We start from the raw sequence: 17,510 nt of genomic DNA on the forward strand, positions 1-17,510 counted from the left end.
GCATGGTGACCATTAATTGAATATAAAATTATTGGGTTAAAATGTAATTTATTTAATTTGTTGTGAAAAAAAATTTGAAGTGAAAATATAAATAGATGATCCGTACGGTTTTGAATTTTCAAATGAATTTTATAATTAGATTTTTGAAAAGAGTTTGGTGTATTGTAGTATGATGACACAAATGCAAACAAAGATCATATCACCAAATATTTACTATTGTAGTATTTTTGTTTATGTAACCCACTTGCAATTTGTAATAGAAAATAAGCATTTTATTATCTTAGCCAATAACAGTACCCAAATAAATTTCTATATCCACATTTTTTTAAATAGTGAGTTTTGGTTGAAGTAAAGAAGAGAGATCTCAAAGCTATAGTTTTGCATCAATTTTAATGTAATGATTAAAATCTACCAATTTTTATGGTTTGGTGGTCAGTTTATTGTGTAGAAAATTAAATAAATGAAAAATAAATAAATTGTATGCTGCTTGGTGAATAAATCAATTTGAACATAAATTTTCCAAATTTATAGGTAAACGAAATAGTGAAAAGTAAACACATAATTGCTACGTAAAATTTAAGCACAATAAAAGCATAAGATTTTAAACAAAAATCCCACAACACAAAAACATCTATATAAAAATCAGACGAAGTACGCCAGCCAATGCTATGCAATAGAAAAAAATAAACAACAAATTAAGCACACCAGTCAATGCTCTGCAATACCAAAAAAATGCCAAATAACAAATTAAGCACACCAACCAGTGCTCTGCAATACAAATAAAAATGTCAAATAACAAATTAAGCACACCAGCCAATGTTCTGTAATACAAAGAAAATGCAACACCCTTCCTAATAAAAAGATAACCAAATAAAAATATGATTAGCTTTGTTTAACCTAATTCAAGAGCATATTAGGAAGAAAAAACAAAAAAACAAAAAAATATATATCACATAGTGTGTTACATTTACAAAAACAAACTCATAGCATAAATTAATAATTCAAATGAAAATTATCTAACATACATCTAAACTTAGTTATAAATTTCACATAGATAAAAGGCTTTACAAAACTATTGTAAGTAATAAATTTCACATCGATCGGAAACTTTACAAAATATGGATCGTAGCTAGCATATGTACGCTTTTCACAAAAATAAATATGAGATTCAAACTTGTTCTTTCTTAGAAATCCTAGGAGCGCCTCATCACTTTCCAAAAAGTCCTCGTATCAACTTGTATGTACTCCCAGTGAGGAGCATGCACGACAATCTATTAATTTATGAAAATAAAAAAAGTTAGTATATTAGCAAAAGAAAATTTATATATATATATATATATATATATATATATCAAAACACTTTCAAATTGAAATTACCTTATTACATCCCTGTCAAAGCAATCTAGTTATATTTATATTTTTGAGCTCCATATATTTTTTAACCCAATCCTACAAAAGTCGACACATATAGTTATTCCACTTTTAAAATAACAATTTGTATTCAATAGAAACAAATTTATCAATAAATAAATTGTACCTTTTGACAAAAGTGGTTTGATCTATAAGTAACACTATAACAAAATTTCAGAATAAACAATGTTTGTAGTAGAATCTAGCTCATCATTGGGAAGAAGGACACTTATACGATCAAAGGATGTGCATCTAGATAGGGCCACATACAATTGCCCATGACTAAACACTGGTGTGCGCAAATCAACTCCAACAAATTTCACAGATTGCTCTTGAGATTTATTAATGGTCAGGGCATATGCCAATCGAACTGGAAATTGACGTCTTGTCATTCGGAAAGGCATTTCTGAAGAAGACGGTGTCAAGGATTTCCCTGGTATGAATACCAAATTGCCACATTTTTCTCCAGTTAAAATTTGAGCTTCAATTATGCGAGTATTGCATCTAGAAACCATCAATCTTATGTCATTGCACAGTCCATCTTTTGGTGCAATATTTCTTAACAACATTATAGGACAACCCACTTTCAACTCTACCTTAAAAGCTGGTAGCCCAGGAGGATCTAATAAATTTAAATATTCATTAGGATATCTATTTATTATAGTACGATCAATTTCATCATCTTCAGACATCTTGTCTGCTGCCAAATAAGTATGTGTGTTGCCGGGAAAAATATTCAATGTTGCAGTATTGATAGCACTGACATCATCATTCCATGCAGAAAGAATTGTACGTTCAGTTAAAAATGTTGCAGTCGATGTCATTGCCACATCCAGTTGCAGATAAACTACTGAGATTATGTCTTTTAGATCTTGGCATTTGTGTATTGTTGATGGAAGTTTAACAATTTCCTGAGGATTGGTCCCAATCTATTTATAAAAATAAATAAATAAAATAGTAAGTAAAATCAATTAAAGTACATAAACGTAAATATATTTCGTCAATTTAAAAGAATCATATAATAGAGAAAAAGTTTGAAGAAATATTACCTCCATCAAGAATTTTGCAAAATTAGCATTTTCAAGATTTGCATGGTTTAAGCGCACGTTCAAATTTAAAGACAGAACATGTATATCCTTCCATAGAAAAGAGTGTCTTAATGATGCATTCACAATTTGCTTACGGACTCCTTTGGTTATAACTGGTAAGATTTGTCAAAAATCTCCACCACCAACAACAGTGATACCCCCAAATGGCTTTTCACTATCACAAGTGTCCCGAAGTGTGCGATCAACTGCCTCAACACAATATTTATGCTGCATAGGAACTTCATCCCAGATTATAAGTTTTGTTTCTCTAAACAATTCTACTTGTAATGATTGCTTGCTAAATCCACAAATTGAATTTTCCAATACATCCAACGGAATGGAAAAAGTTGAATGAGCAATACGACCTCCTACCAATAACAATGATGCAATTCCAGATGAAGCCACAGTAATAACAATATGGCCAAGGCTGCGACACTTTAATGCAATCGCATTGTACAAAAACGTTTTCCCTGTTCCGACACCTCCATTCAAAAAGAAAATAGTTCCTTTATTTTCAAAGATTGAGGAAGTGATTGCATCATAAGCTGTTCGTTGATCATTGTTGAGGCGATCAATAATAATTTTTGCATCTGCCTGTTGTACCTCATTATGCAGTTGTTGATGTTCGAATATTAACCTGTTACCAACTACTGCACTCCAATTTGTAGAAGGTTGTGGCATTGGCAGGAAGTCAATTAAACTTTTTCCTAATTCTTGGAGCATTTGATTCAAAAGATATAGACCACAGTCTTCAATTTGAGCCTCAGTTGGTTCAGAGATGGCAAACAATGTTCGAATCTTATGTGCAAGATCATCACATATATGCATTGAAAATTGATTCCATAATGCATATGGTTGCAGTGGAGAGCACTGAGTAAGAATAATAGTAAACAATCTCCTTAATTGATAACCAGTTTTCATAACTGCAGCCTCTTTAAGGCATTGTATCCATTCTTCATCATCTTCTAAAAGTCCTCTTACAACACATGCTGATTTAAATGTATCATGCAAGACATTGTTGACCGTGCGTAAACATTGAAACGATTTTGGTCCTTTGACAACAGTTAATAGCAAACGCAAATAAAATCTCTCCCCACAATTAGGGCTAGCAAAGTACATTCTACCGATTGCATAGCCCTGCTGCCTTGGTTTCCATCTCTTTTCTGAATTAAGCCAAACAAAATGTTGTGAAAATTCTTGGTAAGTGAATGGACATTCATCTTCCATAGAAGCACAACATGCAAAAAAACCAGTAAGAGTTGACATTTGTTGGCCAGCTCTAGAAACAATTGCTTCTAATGATTCATCAGGATTAAAAAGAACGCGGTGCATTCCAGGTAAATGAAGTGCTAAGCGTACAACTGTTGGTATCTGTGCATGCAATGGATAACCAAATATTCGCCAAGCAGCTTCTGGAGGTCCAATATACCTCGCATCGAGATATTGTTGGATCTCATTTATCAATCCCAACACCATCGTTGTACGATCATAACCCTTATAAATGTACTTGTGTATATACTTGACGCATCTCATTCCGGCACAAACTTCCACATTTATGTGACAATTGAAACGTTTAGAAAGATATGCATTGTATGGTACGATGTCTCTGTTATCAACTTCTTTCCCCCTCACAATATGAGCTTGACCATTATTGCGACGACGATAGATAGGATATCCATCTTGATCCATAGTAGTTGTTTCTGCGAACGCTCGAGGGTATCTCTTAGTGCATTTACCATTTTCCATACATGGTGCTTGTAGATTTCGAGCACCACATGGTCCATGTACCATACAACACTTGATAGTTTCAAAAAGCATAGGTTCATCTTTTGGATCTGGAAATTCTGCACAAACCAATTTGTCTACTTGAGCACATGTCCAAATTTTGTCTGAACCCTTAAGAAATAGAAGTGCATGCATATGAGGAAGGCCTCGCTTTTGGAATTCAATTGTAAAAACATGCGCAACTTTATTACCAAACACTCGGTTCGTTTCTATCTCCTTCATCAAGCACTTTCTCTTTAACTCAAAAACACGGGCAATTAAATCGGGACGATCAATAGTCTTTTGGTGCGGTAATAATGCCGAAGTAATTTCTGGCCAATTAGGATTTGCAGTCATGGTGAGAAAAATGTCTGGATGTTGGTTGTATCGTGTGATAGCCATTGAGTCTTGAAAGATTTCAAACATGTGTCTAGGACCTCCAGCAAATGAAGATGGCAAAACAAATCTTTGACCAATTTGATTGGATTGAAGGTCATTTGGATCAATATCTGTCAAATCTTGGTAAAGTTCAGCACGGATCTTCCCTTGATTAAGCTTGTAGTAAGTCAACCTATTTTGTTCAGTTGCGGCCCAAGCATCAACCAAAAACTCTTGGAACAATTTTCCAGCTCTCAGAATTGTTGAATACTCTGTGGGTCGTTCAAACAAACGATAACTATAAAAATCCATTTGAGTAAGCCGATCAGTTGAAGGCCGATCACGTTCAACATCCCGCAGTTTCATCTCAGGTTCCCATCCAAGCTCACCATGTGGAAATAATAAAACATAATGTAATGGCAAATATGCTGGGTGACATTCATTGATTTGCATTAGCTCATTATTTCCATGTAGATGTAAGATAACATCTCTCATTCCACTAACCTTGGTTCCATCACCTGGTATTACAACTGCAATCTCATCTATAGTTGGTAGGTTATACCGTCGTCGATCTGTCGATGAACTATAGTGGAGATGAGCAGGCAAATTTCGTCCTGTCAAGGTTAATTGATTCAAAATTGCATGAGCCTGGCGAAATTTAGCAACGAATGCATTAACCTGTAATAAACTATCTTGAATAGTTTTTAGAACATCTCTTCTTAATTGAGGATTTCTACAATTGCGGACTTCTAAAGCTGAATCAGGGTCATAAATGTACAATTGTGCATAAGCTGCATCTTGCCCTGATTGTGGTAGTAGTGATCCTGTTCGATGTCGCAATTCCCCATGGATAGTGAATGATGTAGGGCCTCTTCCAGTAAGTACTCTTGGATCTAATGTAGCACCAAGACTTGTAAAAGCATTGGTTGCATTGTACATTCGAGTATAACGTCGAAACGATTTTGATTTTTCGTCATTCCCATCATATAATGCTTGAAGAAGTGATGGGGGTGTAATAAGCAGAGGAAGCTTAACCTTCCCTTTTGAACAACATGTTCCGAATAGAGGACGGTTTGGAGATGATTTTACTAATTTTTCATCCATCCAATGTAATGCTGAACAGAAAGGACATAATACATCCATCTTGCCAAGAGAATGACGACATGAATTTATATGTGCTCGAGTACCAACCATTGGACTCATAGGCATATCCTCTAATTCCTCATTAGTACATAGATCCTCTTGAAGGGAAGGAGTTGTAAGAGTAGGCCTACAAATATTGGTTCTGTGTAAATTAAAATAGAATGGTAATAGTAGGAGTATGTATTTAAAGCATTAAACACAGTCTTTAACCAATTCCTTTGTGGAGCTAAAGATGTGCTTGGCATTGAGAACGAACATGTGGAAGGATGTGCAACCATTGTTCATTTTTGCGCCGACTGAGTGTCCTCAGTTGCCTTTGTTCCTAGTTCTAAGCAAGCACCACTACAACGACACGGTATTAAAGAAGTTTGTCCCGGTTGAATACATTCTCTTGATTTCTCCCATTCTCGTCATGCACGTTGGGCCAATGTAGCTTTTGATATAACATTGTTATTGTGTGCCTAAAATGTGAATATTATATCATTGATACCTAAAATACAAATATTATCGTATACTATTTTATTTCTTTTTCTTCCTGCCTTGTGATAATTTTAAGAATATTTTTACATTTTCTTTGTCTTACTTCCTTTTCCATTTTGCTTCATTTTCCCTCTTCATGCCTTGTGATATAACAATTTATTTTTTAATTATTGTTTTCTCTTTCTTCTTGCCTCATGATGATTTTAAGAAAATTAAAAATATTGTCTATGCCTATGTTCCTCTGTTCCTTTGCTTAGATGTTATAAAGTTTTTCTTGGAGTTGATAAAGGTTACAATTATTTTTTAGGAAATGTTAAAGAGAGTTAAAAATACTTTGTTTGAGTGTACAGAAAACAAAGAGCACACAAAAAAAAATTGACAACATAGTTTACATTTTTAAAAATATACATGATCAATGTTCACTTAAACAATATGATCGGCTTTGTTTTACTCGATAAACATTTTTTTAAAGATGTTGAATATATACCATTGGACATGCGTTTCCTTTCCTTTGTCAAAAGAAGTTGCCTTTTCTTTTCCTTTAGACATTGCCTTGGCCTTTTCCTTTTCCTTTTCCTTTGCCTACCAAAAATAAATAAAATTTATTCAGAATACAAAAAAGAACATGTATTTATAGAATTTATTAAGATTACAAAAAAAGAACATTTTGAACTTGATATTTATACTTACCTTAGAATTGCGGATAATATTAAGATGGCACTCATCACGAATAACAACACCGATATTCCTAGTCTCATGGAGCAATGGGTTTGCCTGAGTAGGCCTACAAATATTTCTTGTGTACAAAATAAAAATTTTTAAATAAAATCTTAACAATAAGAATATGTATTTGTAGAATTAAATACAATGTTTTACCAATTCCTTTGTGAAGCTAAAGATGTGCTTGGCGAAGGTAGATGTGTAAACATTACTCCTTTCTGAGCCGGTGGAGTATTAGTTGTGCTTGGTGGAATCAATTCTCTCGATCTTTCTCGTTCACGTCACGAACGTTGTCCCAATTGATATGAAGAGCTTGCCTTATCATTTCTTTCGCGTTCTCGCCGTGCACGTTGAGCCAATGCAGCTTTCGATATAACATTATTGTTATGTGCCTACAACATGAAGATTAATTTCATAAGATGCCTAAATTTTATCATCTACTATTTTATACTTTTCTCTTCATTTTTCATTTCTATTAATTTACTTTATCTTAATTCCCTTTCCTTCTGATATTTTGCAAAAAAATTGAAAACTTTTTCATTCTGTATCCCTCCTCCCCTCATTCATTTTTTGTTCTATTCCTTTTTTATTCTCTTATAGATGTTCATGTCAATAGCAAAAAGCCAAAAAAGAATAATAATAATTTAAAACAAATATAATGTTTTTTGTATAAATGCTATTTTAGCATGCTTCAAAAAAAACATTTCACAAATTTATATGAAACTGTTTACTATAAGAACAGTATATGTCACTATGCAAGTAGTATGTCAATTTTACATTTAAAAATAAATAAATAATCAAGGTTCATGGTCCAAAATAAATATTTCAAAAAAAGAACTTTAAATGGAAATGTTGAAGAGCCATACTACTGAACATGCATTTTCCTTTCCCTTGCCCGAAATGGTGGTCTTTTTATTTTTCTTGAACAATGCCTTGGCAATTTCTTTTTCTTTTGCCTACAAAAAATAAAAAATAAAAATTTAAACAATAAATGTAACGCCCTCAAAAATAATACATAAAACCCATCACTTTAGACATGCATTGATATAAAAGAAACCAACTATTTCTATTCATCAGAGTAGTTCTTACAACAGTATTACATGTTAACAACAAAAGCAAATACCCTATGGGCTTACAGCTTTCCAAGTCAACACCTGGTTACACAAAAGAAGAGTACTAACTCTACACAAAATAAGCCCTTGGCTTGATATGCATGTAATACAAACAAAATAAACAAAAAGAGTCTCCAACTCTCATCATCATCCAAGCTACGCCCTTGGAGGTGGCATACTACCTGTACCTGAAAATAATGTCCCATAAAGGGCGAGCCAACGCCCAGTAGAGATATGCTAAACACAGTATGAGCAATAACTAAGACATTAGCAGTTGATAAATGTTCAATTTCCATAAATCAATTCATAACCCATTTCCATTTCATGACCACTATGTTCATGTTTCATTTCAGTTTCCATTTCTTATCAGTTTCACAATTTACATCAACGGCTCAGAACCTGGCCAACCACTTATATGAGACAGTGACTCATATTAAATGTTTCCCATTTTACAATAGATAAACATACTAGTTGTATCAACATCTCAATAGATAAGCATACAAGCTATATCCACATTTCAACAGATATGCATATTAGCTATATCAACACTTCCAAAGATAAGCATATAAGCTGTATCAACACTTCCATAGATAAGCATATGAGCTATATCAACACGTTAACTGACAAGCATATGAGCTGTATCAGTGGAGTCCATCCCCTATCTCCTCCCAAACAACATTCGGTTTAGAGGTCCATCCCCTATCTTCCCCTAAACCGTGGAGTACATCTCCTATCTCCTCCCACACACACAACGTATATACACATAGGTCATATACACAATCAATCAATACATAACGTTAATGTATTCTATCAACCGTCATACTCTATGACATATCCAATTGATTAGTTTTAATTTGCCTAATCATCATGCATTGTCTACAACAATCAAAACTACCCTCCACCGGTAGTCCAAGCAATTATTTCTAAACAGATAATAAAAGCTCCAACAAATAAAATATCAATGTTTTCAAAAGTGAGCGATTAATAAATTCAACTCCACTATTCTACTATATAATGAGCCAATTTCATTATTTCCAACTCAATTGTCACGCCCTCAAAATAACCCATTATATATATATCATTGACATGCATTCTTTAAAGAAAACAATTTATTAATACATTCATCCGAGTATTACTAAATAAACGCATTACATGTAACATCGAATAAAATGCCCTACAGGCTTACATCCTTCCAAGCCAACACTTGGATACAAAAATATGAGTTCTAACTCAATACAAGAAAAGCCCTAGGCTTGAATGTTTACATGTACTAATAAATAAAGACAATTAACTAAAGATAGTCTTCTTCAAATCCAGAAGCCAAACCCTCCCAAGCTAAGTCCTTGGAGGTAGTTTATCACCTGAACCTGAAAATGATGTTCCCATAAAGGGTGAGCCACAACCCAGTAGAAATATACTAAACCACATATAAGCAATGAATAAAGCAATAGCATTCAACAGATGGTTAACCAAGATAATCAATTACTTCATTTTACAGTCTCGTGACACTATTGTCTAAGACACGTTTTACTTTCCAACTTTATCAACATGGCTCAGAACCTAGCCAAACTTACAACAGTGAATTATATATATCATATTCACATTCTTCCAATATCAACAAACAAATGAGACTCAAGCTCAAATCAAAACACTTCATACTTCCAGATTGATACACATTTTAGTGCTGTATCAATAAAAACACTTCTATATAAATAAGCACACATAAAAGTGATGCTAATGGAGTCCATCCTCTATCTCCTCCCAAACAAAATCCGGTTTAGAGGTCCATCCCCTATCTTCCCCTAAATCGTGGAGTACATCCCCTATCTCCTCCCACACAAAACAATGTATGCAAATGCAATGCTCAATCAATACACGTATTTTCTGTATCAATGCAATAGTCAAAATTAATGACTTAACCAATGTGATTAGTTTCAGTTATTCCTAATCCACATGCAATGTCTACAACAATCACGAATATCCTCCGCCGATAGCCCAAAACAGTTATTTCTAGACTGGAAATAAATATATCAACAATTCAATAGGCAAGTGATTTACATTATCCAACTACACCATTTAAGCAATAAATTTCCCAATTTCATGAATTTAACCAAATTCCCCAATCCCCTTAAATTAATTATACAAATTAATTAATTTAAACAACTAGGGTTTTCCCAAAATTATCAAAGTAACCCCAACTTATCAAAATACCAAAACTTAGAACAAAACTTATAAAATGGAGTAGGAAATCCCTACCTCGAAGAAGACAACCCAAATGGAGAAGACAGAGATGAATACCCAAATACCAATGTGCTCCAAATCGACAATTGTTCAGATTAAATGAAAGCCCTCGACTCCCTCTATCTTTTTAATAAAGCAACTAGGGTAGAAACACACTCTAAACAGATCAAACCTAAGAGAGAAGGTGAGTAGGGAGAGAGAGAAGTCGGACCTTAGGGTTTGGAATCTAAAAAGATGATAAAAACTGATTAAAAACCCGTTGCTGCGTATATAAACTGGACAGGCTCGCTCGAGCGAATACTTGGTCGCTCGAGCGACCAGACACAGAGAAGCTACGCTTGAGCCAAAGAAGCCTTGCTCGAGCCAACAACCCAAAAGCTCGCTCGAGCGAAAGAAAACTCGATCGAGCGAAGAACTCAAACCCTCAGGTCTGTAACCAGACTCACGCTCGAGCGAAGGAACTATCGCTCGAGCGAAGAACGAACTAACTCGCTCGAGCGAAGAAAAGCTTGCTCGAGCCAAGAATGCAAAGCTACAGGTCCAAACCAGACGTAAACTCTCGCTCGAGCTACCAACCCCGGCTCGAGTGAAGAACCAAAAACAACATCTCGCTCGAGCGACAAACTCCTCGCTCGAGCGAAGATCCAAAATTCTGGACAGCAACACTTGGTTTCTAAACCCAACCAACCTGAAACAAACCTGCCCAACACATCCTATAATTCCAAATGAGAAAATAAGGGACAACAACAACAACAATTATACAATGACAGAATCTACGGAACCTAAGTCCGGATACAATAATCAAATGGGAAAAGACCGGGGTCGCTATAACCTCCCCCCCTTCAAAGAATTTCGTCCCCGAAATTAAGCATAAGTTTTTGAAAACAGATTCCCTTTTTTTTTTTACAATTCATTAGTAAACATCTTGACCCAAAACTGGTCATTTCATCTCTTTATCAAGAGGCATCTCACATTATATATATAAAACAACATATACTCAACCTGTATCATTATTATGCATTATTCCTTTCAATGTTAACAATTCCCATATCATATTCAATCGCATGATATATACAACCCATTCAACAATGTACTCAACAGATGCAATGTTACACTAAACTTCTATAATGAAGCAAGTTTCAAGATACATCCATTTACCAGTACAAACTCAATGTTTTACAACTTAAGATATATGTTAAGCTCTTAAGTTCAACAATAATACAAAATCTAAATACAAGATTACAAATCGATAAACATGTCCGGGTATTTTTCGCGGACTACCAACTCACGTTCCCAAGTGGCTTCCTCTACTCCGTGGTGTTTCCACAAAACTTTGACCAAAGGGATGGTTTTGCCTCGCAAAACTTGATACCGCCTATCCAAGACTCGAATCGGTCTCTCCTCATATGAGACATCCTCATCAACCACTAAGTCGGTCCAATCCAACACATATGATGGATCCGGCTCATACTTCTGAAGCATACTCACATGAAAAACGTCATGTACTCCGGACAGCTGCAGCGGTAAAGCTAAACGATAAGCAGCCTCGCCAATCCGCTCAAGGATCTCAAACGGACCAATGAACCGAGGGGACAACTTCCCACTCTTCCCAAACCTCATCAAACCCCGTCTAGGTGATATCTTCAGAAAGACATGATCACCCACCTCAAACACCAAAGGTCTCCTCCTACGGGCAGCATAAGATTTCTGACGACTCTGTGCTGTAACAAGCCTCTTACGGATAAGCTCAACTTTCTCCGTCGTTTCCCTCACCAACTCCGGACCCAACAGAGGTGCATCACCCACCTCGGCCCAACACACAGGAGATCTACACAGTCGGCCATACAAGGCCTCAAATGGTGCCATACCGATACTAGACTGGAAACTATTGTTGTAGGCAAACTCCACCAACGGCAAGTGCCTCTCCCACGACCCACTAAAGTCTAGAACACAACCCCGAAGCATATCCTCAAGGATCTGAATAGTACTCTCGGACTGTCCGTCAGTCTGAGGATGATAAGCCGTGCTAAAGGTCAACTTAGTGCCTAAGGCACTCTGCAAACTCTGCCACAACCTGGCAGTAAAACGAGGATCTCTATCTGAGACGATTGTCACTGGAACCCCGTGTAACCTCACTATGTCCCGAATGTACAAGTCGGCAAGATGATCTACCGAATCTCTCACGCGCATAGGAATGAAGTGCGCCGACTTAGTCAACCGGTCTACAACCACCCAAATAGCATCACTACCCCGCTGAGTCCTCAGAAGACCCACAACGAAGTCCATAGTGACGTGTTCCCACTTCCACTCGGCAATAGGCAAGGGTTGCAACAAACCCGCTGGCCTCTGATGTTCAGCCTTCACTTGTTGACAAGTAAGGCACTTAGATACGAAAGCTGCCACATCTCTCATCATACCCCGCCACCAGAACTGACGACCCAAATCCCGGTACATCTTAGTGCCTCCCGGATGCACCGCAAGGCGTGAATGATGAAAATCTCGGAGTACCTCCTCTCGACAAGACTCTGGCACAAACAGACGGTCTCGGTATCTCACACTCAGGTCGGGATACACCGTCAAACCCTTCTCAACCTTCCCACCGGAAATCTTCTCACGAAGCGATTCTACCTCAAGATCACCCCTCTGAGCCTCTAACACTCGAGTCACAAGTGTAGGCTGTGCAACAACAGAAAACAAGGCCGCAGCCTCAACGGATTCGCCCAAAAGTAAATCAAACTCCCCGAGTGCACCCAACATCTCCCATTCTCGGATGGCTATACTAGCTATGACACCAACAGGTTTTCTGCTAAGGGCATCGGCCACCACATTGGCCTTTCCCGGATGATACTGCAATTCAAAGTCATAATCCTCTATGAACTCCATCCACCTCCTCTGCCTCAAGTTCAAGTCTTTCTATGTAAACAAATATTTCAGACTCTTATGATCCGAGAATACCTCAAATCTCTCACCATAAAGATAATGCCTTCAAATCTTCAAGGCAAATATCACAGCTGCTAACTCTAGATCATGCGTAGGGTAATTCTGCTCGTGAATTTTCAACTGACGTGAGCCATAGGCAACTACTTTCCCTTCTTGCATTAATACACAACCCAGACCCTCTCGTGAGGCGTCACAATAGACTGCATAACCCAACCCTCTCTCTGGAATAATCAAGACTGGAGCGGTGGTCAGTCTAACTTTCAACTCCTGGAACGACTTTTCACAAGTCTCACTCCATACAAATTTGACTCCCTTCCGAGTCAACCTAGTCAAAGGCGACGCTAATCTGGAGAAATCTTTCACAAACCGACGGTAATACCCAGCTAACCCTAGAAAACTGCGGATCTCAAACACACTCTTAGGCTGTGCCCAATCTTGCCCTGCCTCAGTCTTGGATGTATCAACAGACACTCCTTCCCCAGACACTACATGGCCTAAGAACTTGACCTCTTCTAGCCAGAACTCACACTTCCCAAACTTAGCATAAAGCTTATGGACTCTAAGTAACTCAAGCACCACTCTCAAGTGTTCCTTGTGCTTCTCCTCAGAAGGTGAATAGATAAGGATGTCGTCTACAAAGACGACTACAAAACGATCTAAAAATTCCCGGAATATTCGGTTCATTAAATCCATAAAAACTGCCGGTGCATTGGTGAGCCCAAATGGCATCACCAGAAACTCATAGTGGCCATACCGCGTACGGAATGCCGTCTTCGGAATATCCTCCTCCCTGACTCTTAACTGATGATAACCCGATCTCAAGTCTATCTTCGAGAAACAACGGGAACCCTTCAACTGATCGAACAGATCATCTATACGAGGCATAGGGTACTTATTCTTAATCGTAGCCCGATTCAATTTCCGGTAATCTATGCAAAGTCTCAAAGCACCACCTTTCTTTTTAACAAAGAGAGCCGGTGCTCCCCACGGTGAAACACTAGGACGTATATAATCCTTGTCTAGTAACTCCTGGAGCTGAATCTTCAACTCAACTAACTCGGCTGGGGCAAAACGATAAGGTGACATAGAAATCGGCGCCGTGCCGGGCACTAGATCAATAGAGAATTCAATCTCTCGATGCGGTGGTAAACCAACAAGATCCTCGGGAAAAACGTCCGAATACTCACAAACCACCCTTGGCAACACAATCTGAGTCTCATCATCCTCACTAATTGAAAGGTTAGCAAGCAGACCACTAAGCTCACTTCGTCCTCGCGGAACATACCCCGGTGGCAACACATTACCAACCCGGTCCCCCAGAAAATGAAAATACTCTCCGCTCACAGTACAACAAGTGACCCTCTGGCGGTAGCAATCAATAACTGCCCGGTATGACGATAACCAGTCCATACCCAAAATAGCATCGAAGCCCCTCATAGGCATAACGACAAAGGAAAATGGAATTCTATGGTAATCAACCTCTATATCACAACCTCTAACACCTTGTTTCAAAATCAATTCACCCCCAAGGGGTGACACTACACAAATAGGAGATGCTAACTGTGCTAACTCCAACTCCAAAACAGATGCAAATGCAGCAGACACAAAGGAATGAGATGCACCCGTATCAATCAAAACATTAGCAACCGAGTTGCAAAACAAGAAGGTACCTCTCACAACTGATGGTGCTGGCACAAGATCCTACGCGGTAACAGCGTACACGCGCCCAGACGACCTCTGATCAACCTGCTCACCCCTAGGAGCATAAGATTGCTGCACCGACTGGGACGATGAAGCCCCCTGATTGGCCCTCGAGGCCTGACCCGACTGAGCTGGCTGCTGACCCTGAATCTGCCTCAAACCAGATGCACCAGGTGTGCCACCCAACTGCGGGCAATACCTCTTCATATGCCCTGGCTGACCACACTGATAACACGAGAGTGGCTGACCTCTACCCTGACTCTGGCTCTGAGATCGAGCCGACGATGATGCTGCTCTCTGCACTCCTCCCCTCTGAGGACAAACTGGAGACTTGTGGCCCAGCTGGCCACGCTTGAAACAGGTAATGTCTCCCTGACTGCCTTTCCCTGAACTAGCACTCGGCACAGGAAAAGTCGATCTAGAAAAGCTACTCTAAGACTGCTGAGGATTAAAACCCTTCTGTCTCCTACCATCACTCTGACCATCCTGACTCCTCTTGAAGCCCTTCTGCCCTTCCTCCTCCTCTTGCATCATGATCTCCATATGGGCTGCAGCATCAACCATACGCCCATAATCCCGAATCATAGTTCCCCCAACCCGCAGCTTGAGGCCACGCCTCAACTTCTTCTCAAACTCAATACAACGGCGTTCCTCAGACACTACCAACTCAGGTGCAAACCTAGACAAGCTAGTAAATGCAGCCTCAAACTCGGCCACTGAAGAACTCGACTGCTTAAGCTGACAAAACTGGTCTCTCAGCTTCTCCCTGACTGCTGGAGATAAGAACTTCTCCTGGAAAGCATTCACAAAAGCCTCCCATGTAGCTCCTATACGACCCTTAGTGAACTTCCACCACTGACCCGCATCCCCCTTCAACTGAAAAGATGCCAAGGTCACTTTCAACCCCTCGTCTTCGATGCCAAGCATCTCAAACGTCTTCGTTGTCTGTTCGAGCCATTCATCTGCCTTAAGCGGCTCTTTAGGATCACCCACAAATTCCTCCGGATTAGACCGGAAGAACTCCCTCTTCAGAAAGGAAGGTCCTGCATCCGCAACAACAACCTGAGCTTGATTCTCAGCTCTGAGAATGCCTACTGACTCCCTGAATGCCCCTGCTATCTCTCGGGCTAGAGCGCCCATAGCCTGCTGGCCTACTGGCTCGGCCACATTGGCCTGGCCAACTCCCTCCTGAACTGCTGGAATCTCCTCTGGCACAGGCACCTCCTGCCTACCCGGCCTACCACGCCTACCGCGTCCTCGTCCTCGTCCTGACATCCTAATAAAGGAAACAAAGACGTTAGCACATTAATAAATGTGCCGAAACTAAACACTCGCGTCCTAATGCATGGGACAACAATAATTCATTCCACGTAAGCACATAATCACATAAGCACCTACGAATTTCATTCCTGGATAATGATAGTCCCAATGCGTTGCTATAGTTCCGGTTGGAAGCAGCAGTGATCAAGTGCCTTTCTAACAAGACTACTAGAAACACAAGGGTCCAATCACCATCCTAGAAACTACATTCCATACCCTCATAATCACATAAACATGTTATCACATAAGCATATAACATTTCACTAAGTCTCTATCAAACGAGACGAACCCATTGTGATACTAATCACTTCCCACGTACCCAAAGTATTCAAACCCGGTACGCTCTGATACCAAGTTGTCACGCCCTCAAAATAACCCGTTATATATATATCATTGGCATGCATTCTTTAAAGAAAACAATTTATTAATACATTCATCAGAGTATTACTAAATAAACGCATTACATGTAACATCGAATAAAATGCCCTACAGGCTTACATCCTTCCAAGCCAACACTTGGATACAAAAATATGAGTTCTAACTCAATACAAGAAAAGCCCTAGGCTTGAATGTTTACATGTACTAATAAATAAAGACAATTAACTAAAGATAGTCTTCTTCAAATCCAGAAGCCAAACCCTCCCAAGCTAAGTCCTTGGAGGTAGTTTATCACCTGAACCTGAAAATGATGTTCCCATAAAGGGTGAGCCACAGCCCAGTAGAAATATACTAAACCACATATAAGCAATGAATAAAGCAATAACATTCAACAGAAGGTTAACCAAGATAATCAATTACTTCATTTTACAGTCTCGTGACACTATTGTCTAAGACACGTTTTACTTTCCAACTTTATCAACATGGCTCAGAACCTAGCCAAACTTACAACAGTGAATTATATATATCATATTCACATTCTTCCAATATCAACAAACAAATGAGACTCAAGCTCAAATCAAAACACTTCATACTTCTAGATTGATACACATTTTAGTGCTGTATCAATAAAAACACTTCTATATAAATAAGCACACATAAAAGTGATGCTAATGGAGTCCATCCCCTATCTCCTCCCAAACAAAATCCGGTTTAGAGGTCCATCCCCTATCTTCCCCTAAACCGTGGAGTACATCCCCTATCTCCTCCCACACAAAACAATGTATGCAAATGCAATGCTCAATCAATACACGTATTTTCTGTATCAATGCAATAG

The 17,510-nt window shown here is 38.4% G+C and overlaps 1 protein-coding gene across 1 annotated transcript; it reads right to left on the reverse strand.

Moving 5' to 3' along the window:
- Window positions 1-1,571: 1,571 nt before the first annotated feature.
- LOC114274499 (uncharacterized) lies at window positions 1,572-5,783 on the reverse strand. Its single transcript, XM_082880707.1, has 4 exons — window positions 3,410-5,783; window positions 2,646-3,205; window positions 2,460-2,546; window positions 1,572-2,339 (listed from the first exon to the last, which is right to left on the reverse strand). The coding sequence occupies exons 1-4, from the start codon at window positions 5,781-5,783 to the stop codon at window positions 1,572-1,574; spliced, it is 3,789 nt and encodes a 1,262-aa protein (XP_082736833.1).
- Window positions 5,784-17,510: the final 11,727 nt, after the last annotated feature.

The sequence above is a fragment of the Camellia sinensis genome, chromosome 7 (genome assembly GCF_055761805.1).
Source record: "Camellia sinensis isolate YWXY chromosome 7, ASM5576180v1, whole genome shotgun sequence".
NCBI lineage: Eukaryota > Viridiplantae > Streptophyta > Magnoliopsida > Ericales > Theaceae > Camellia > Camellia sinensis.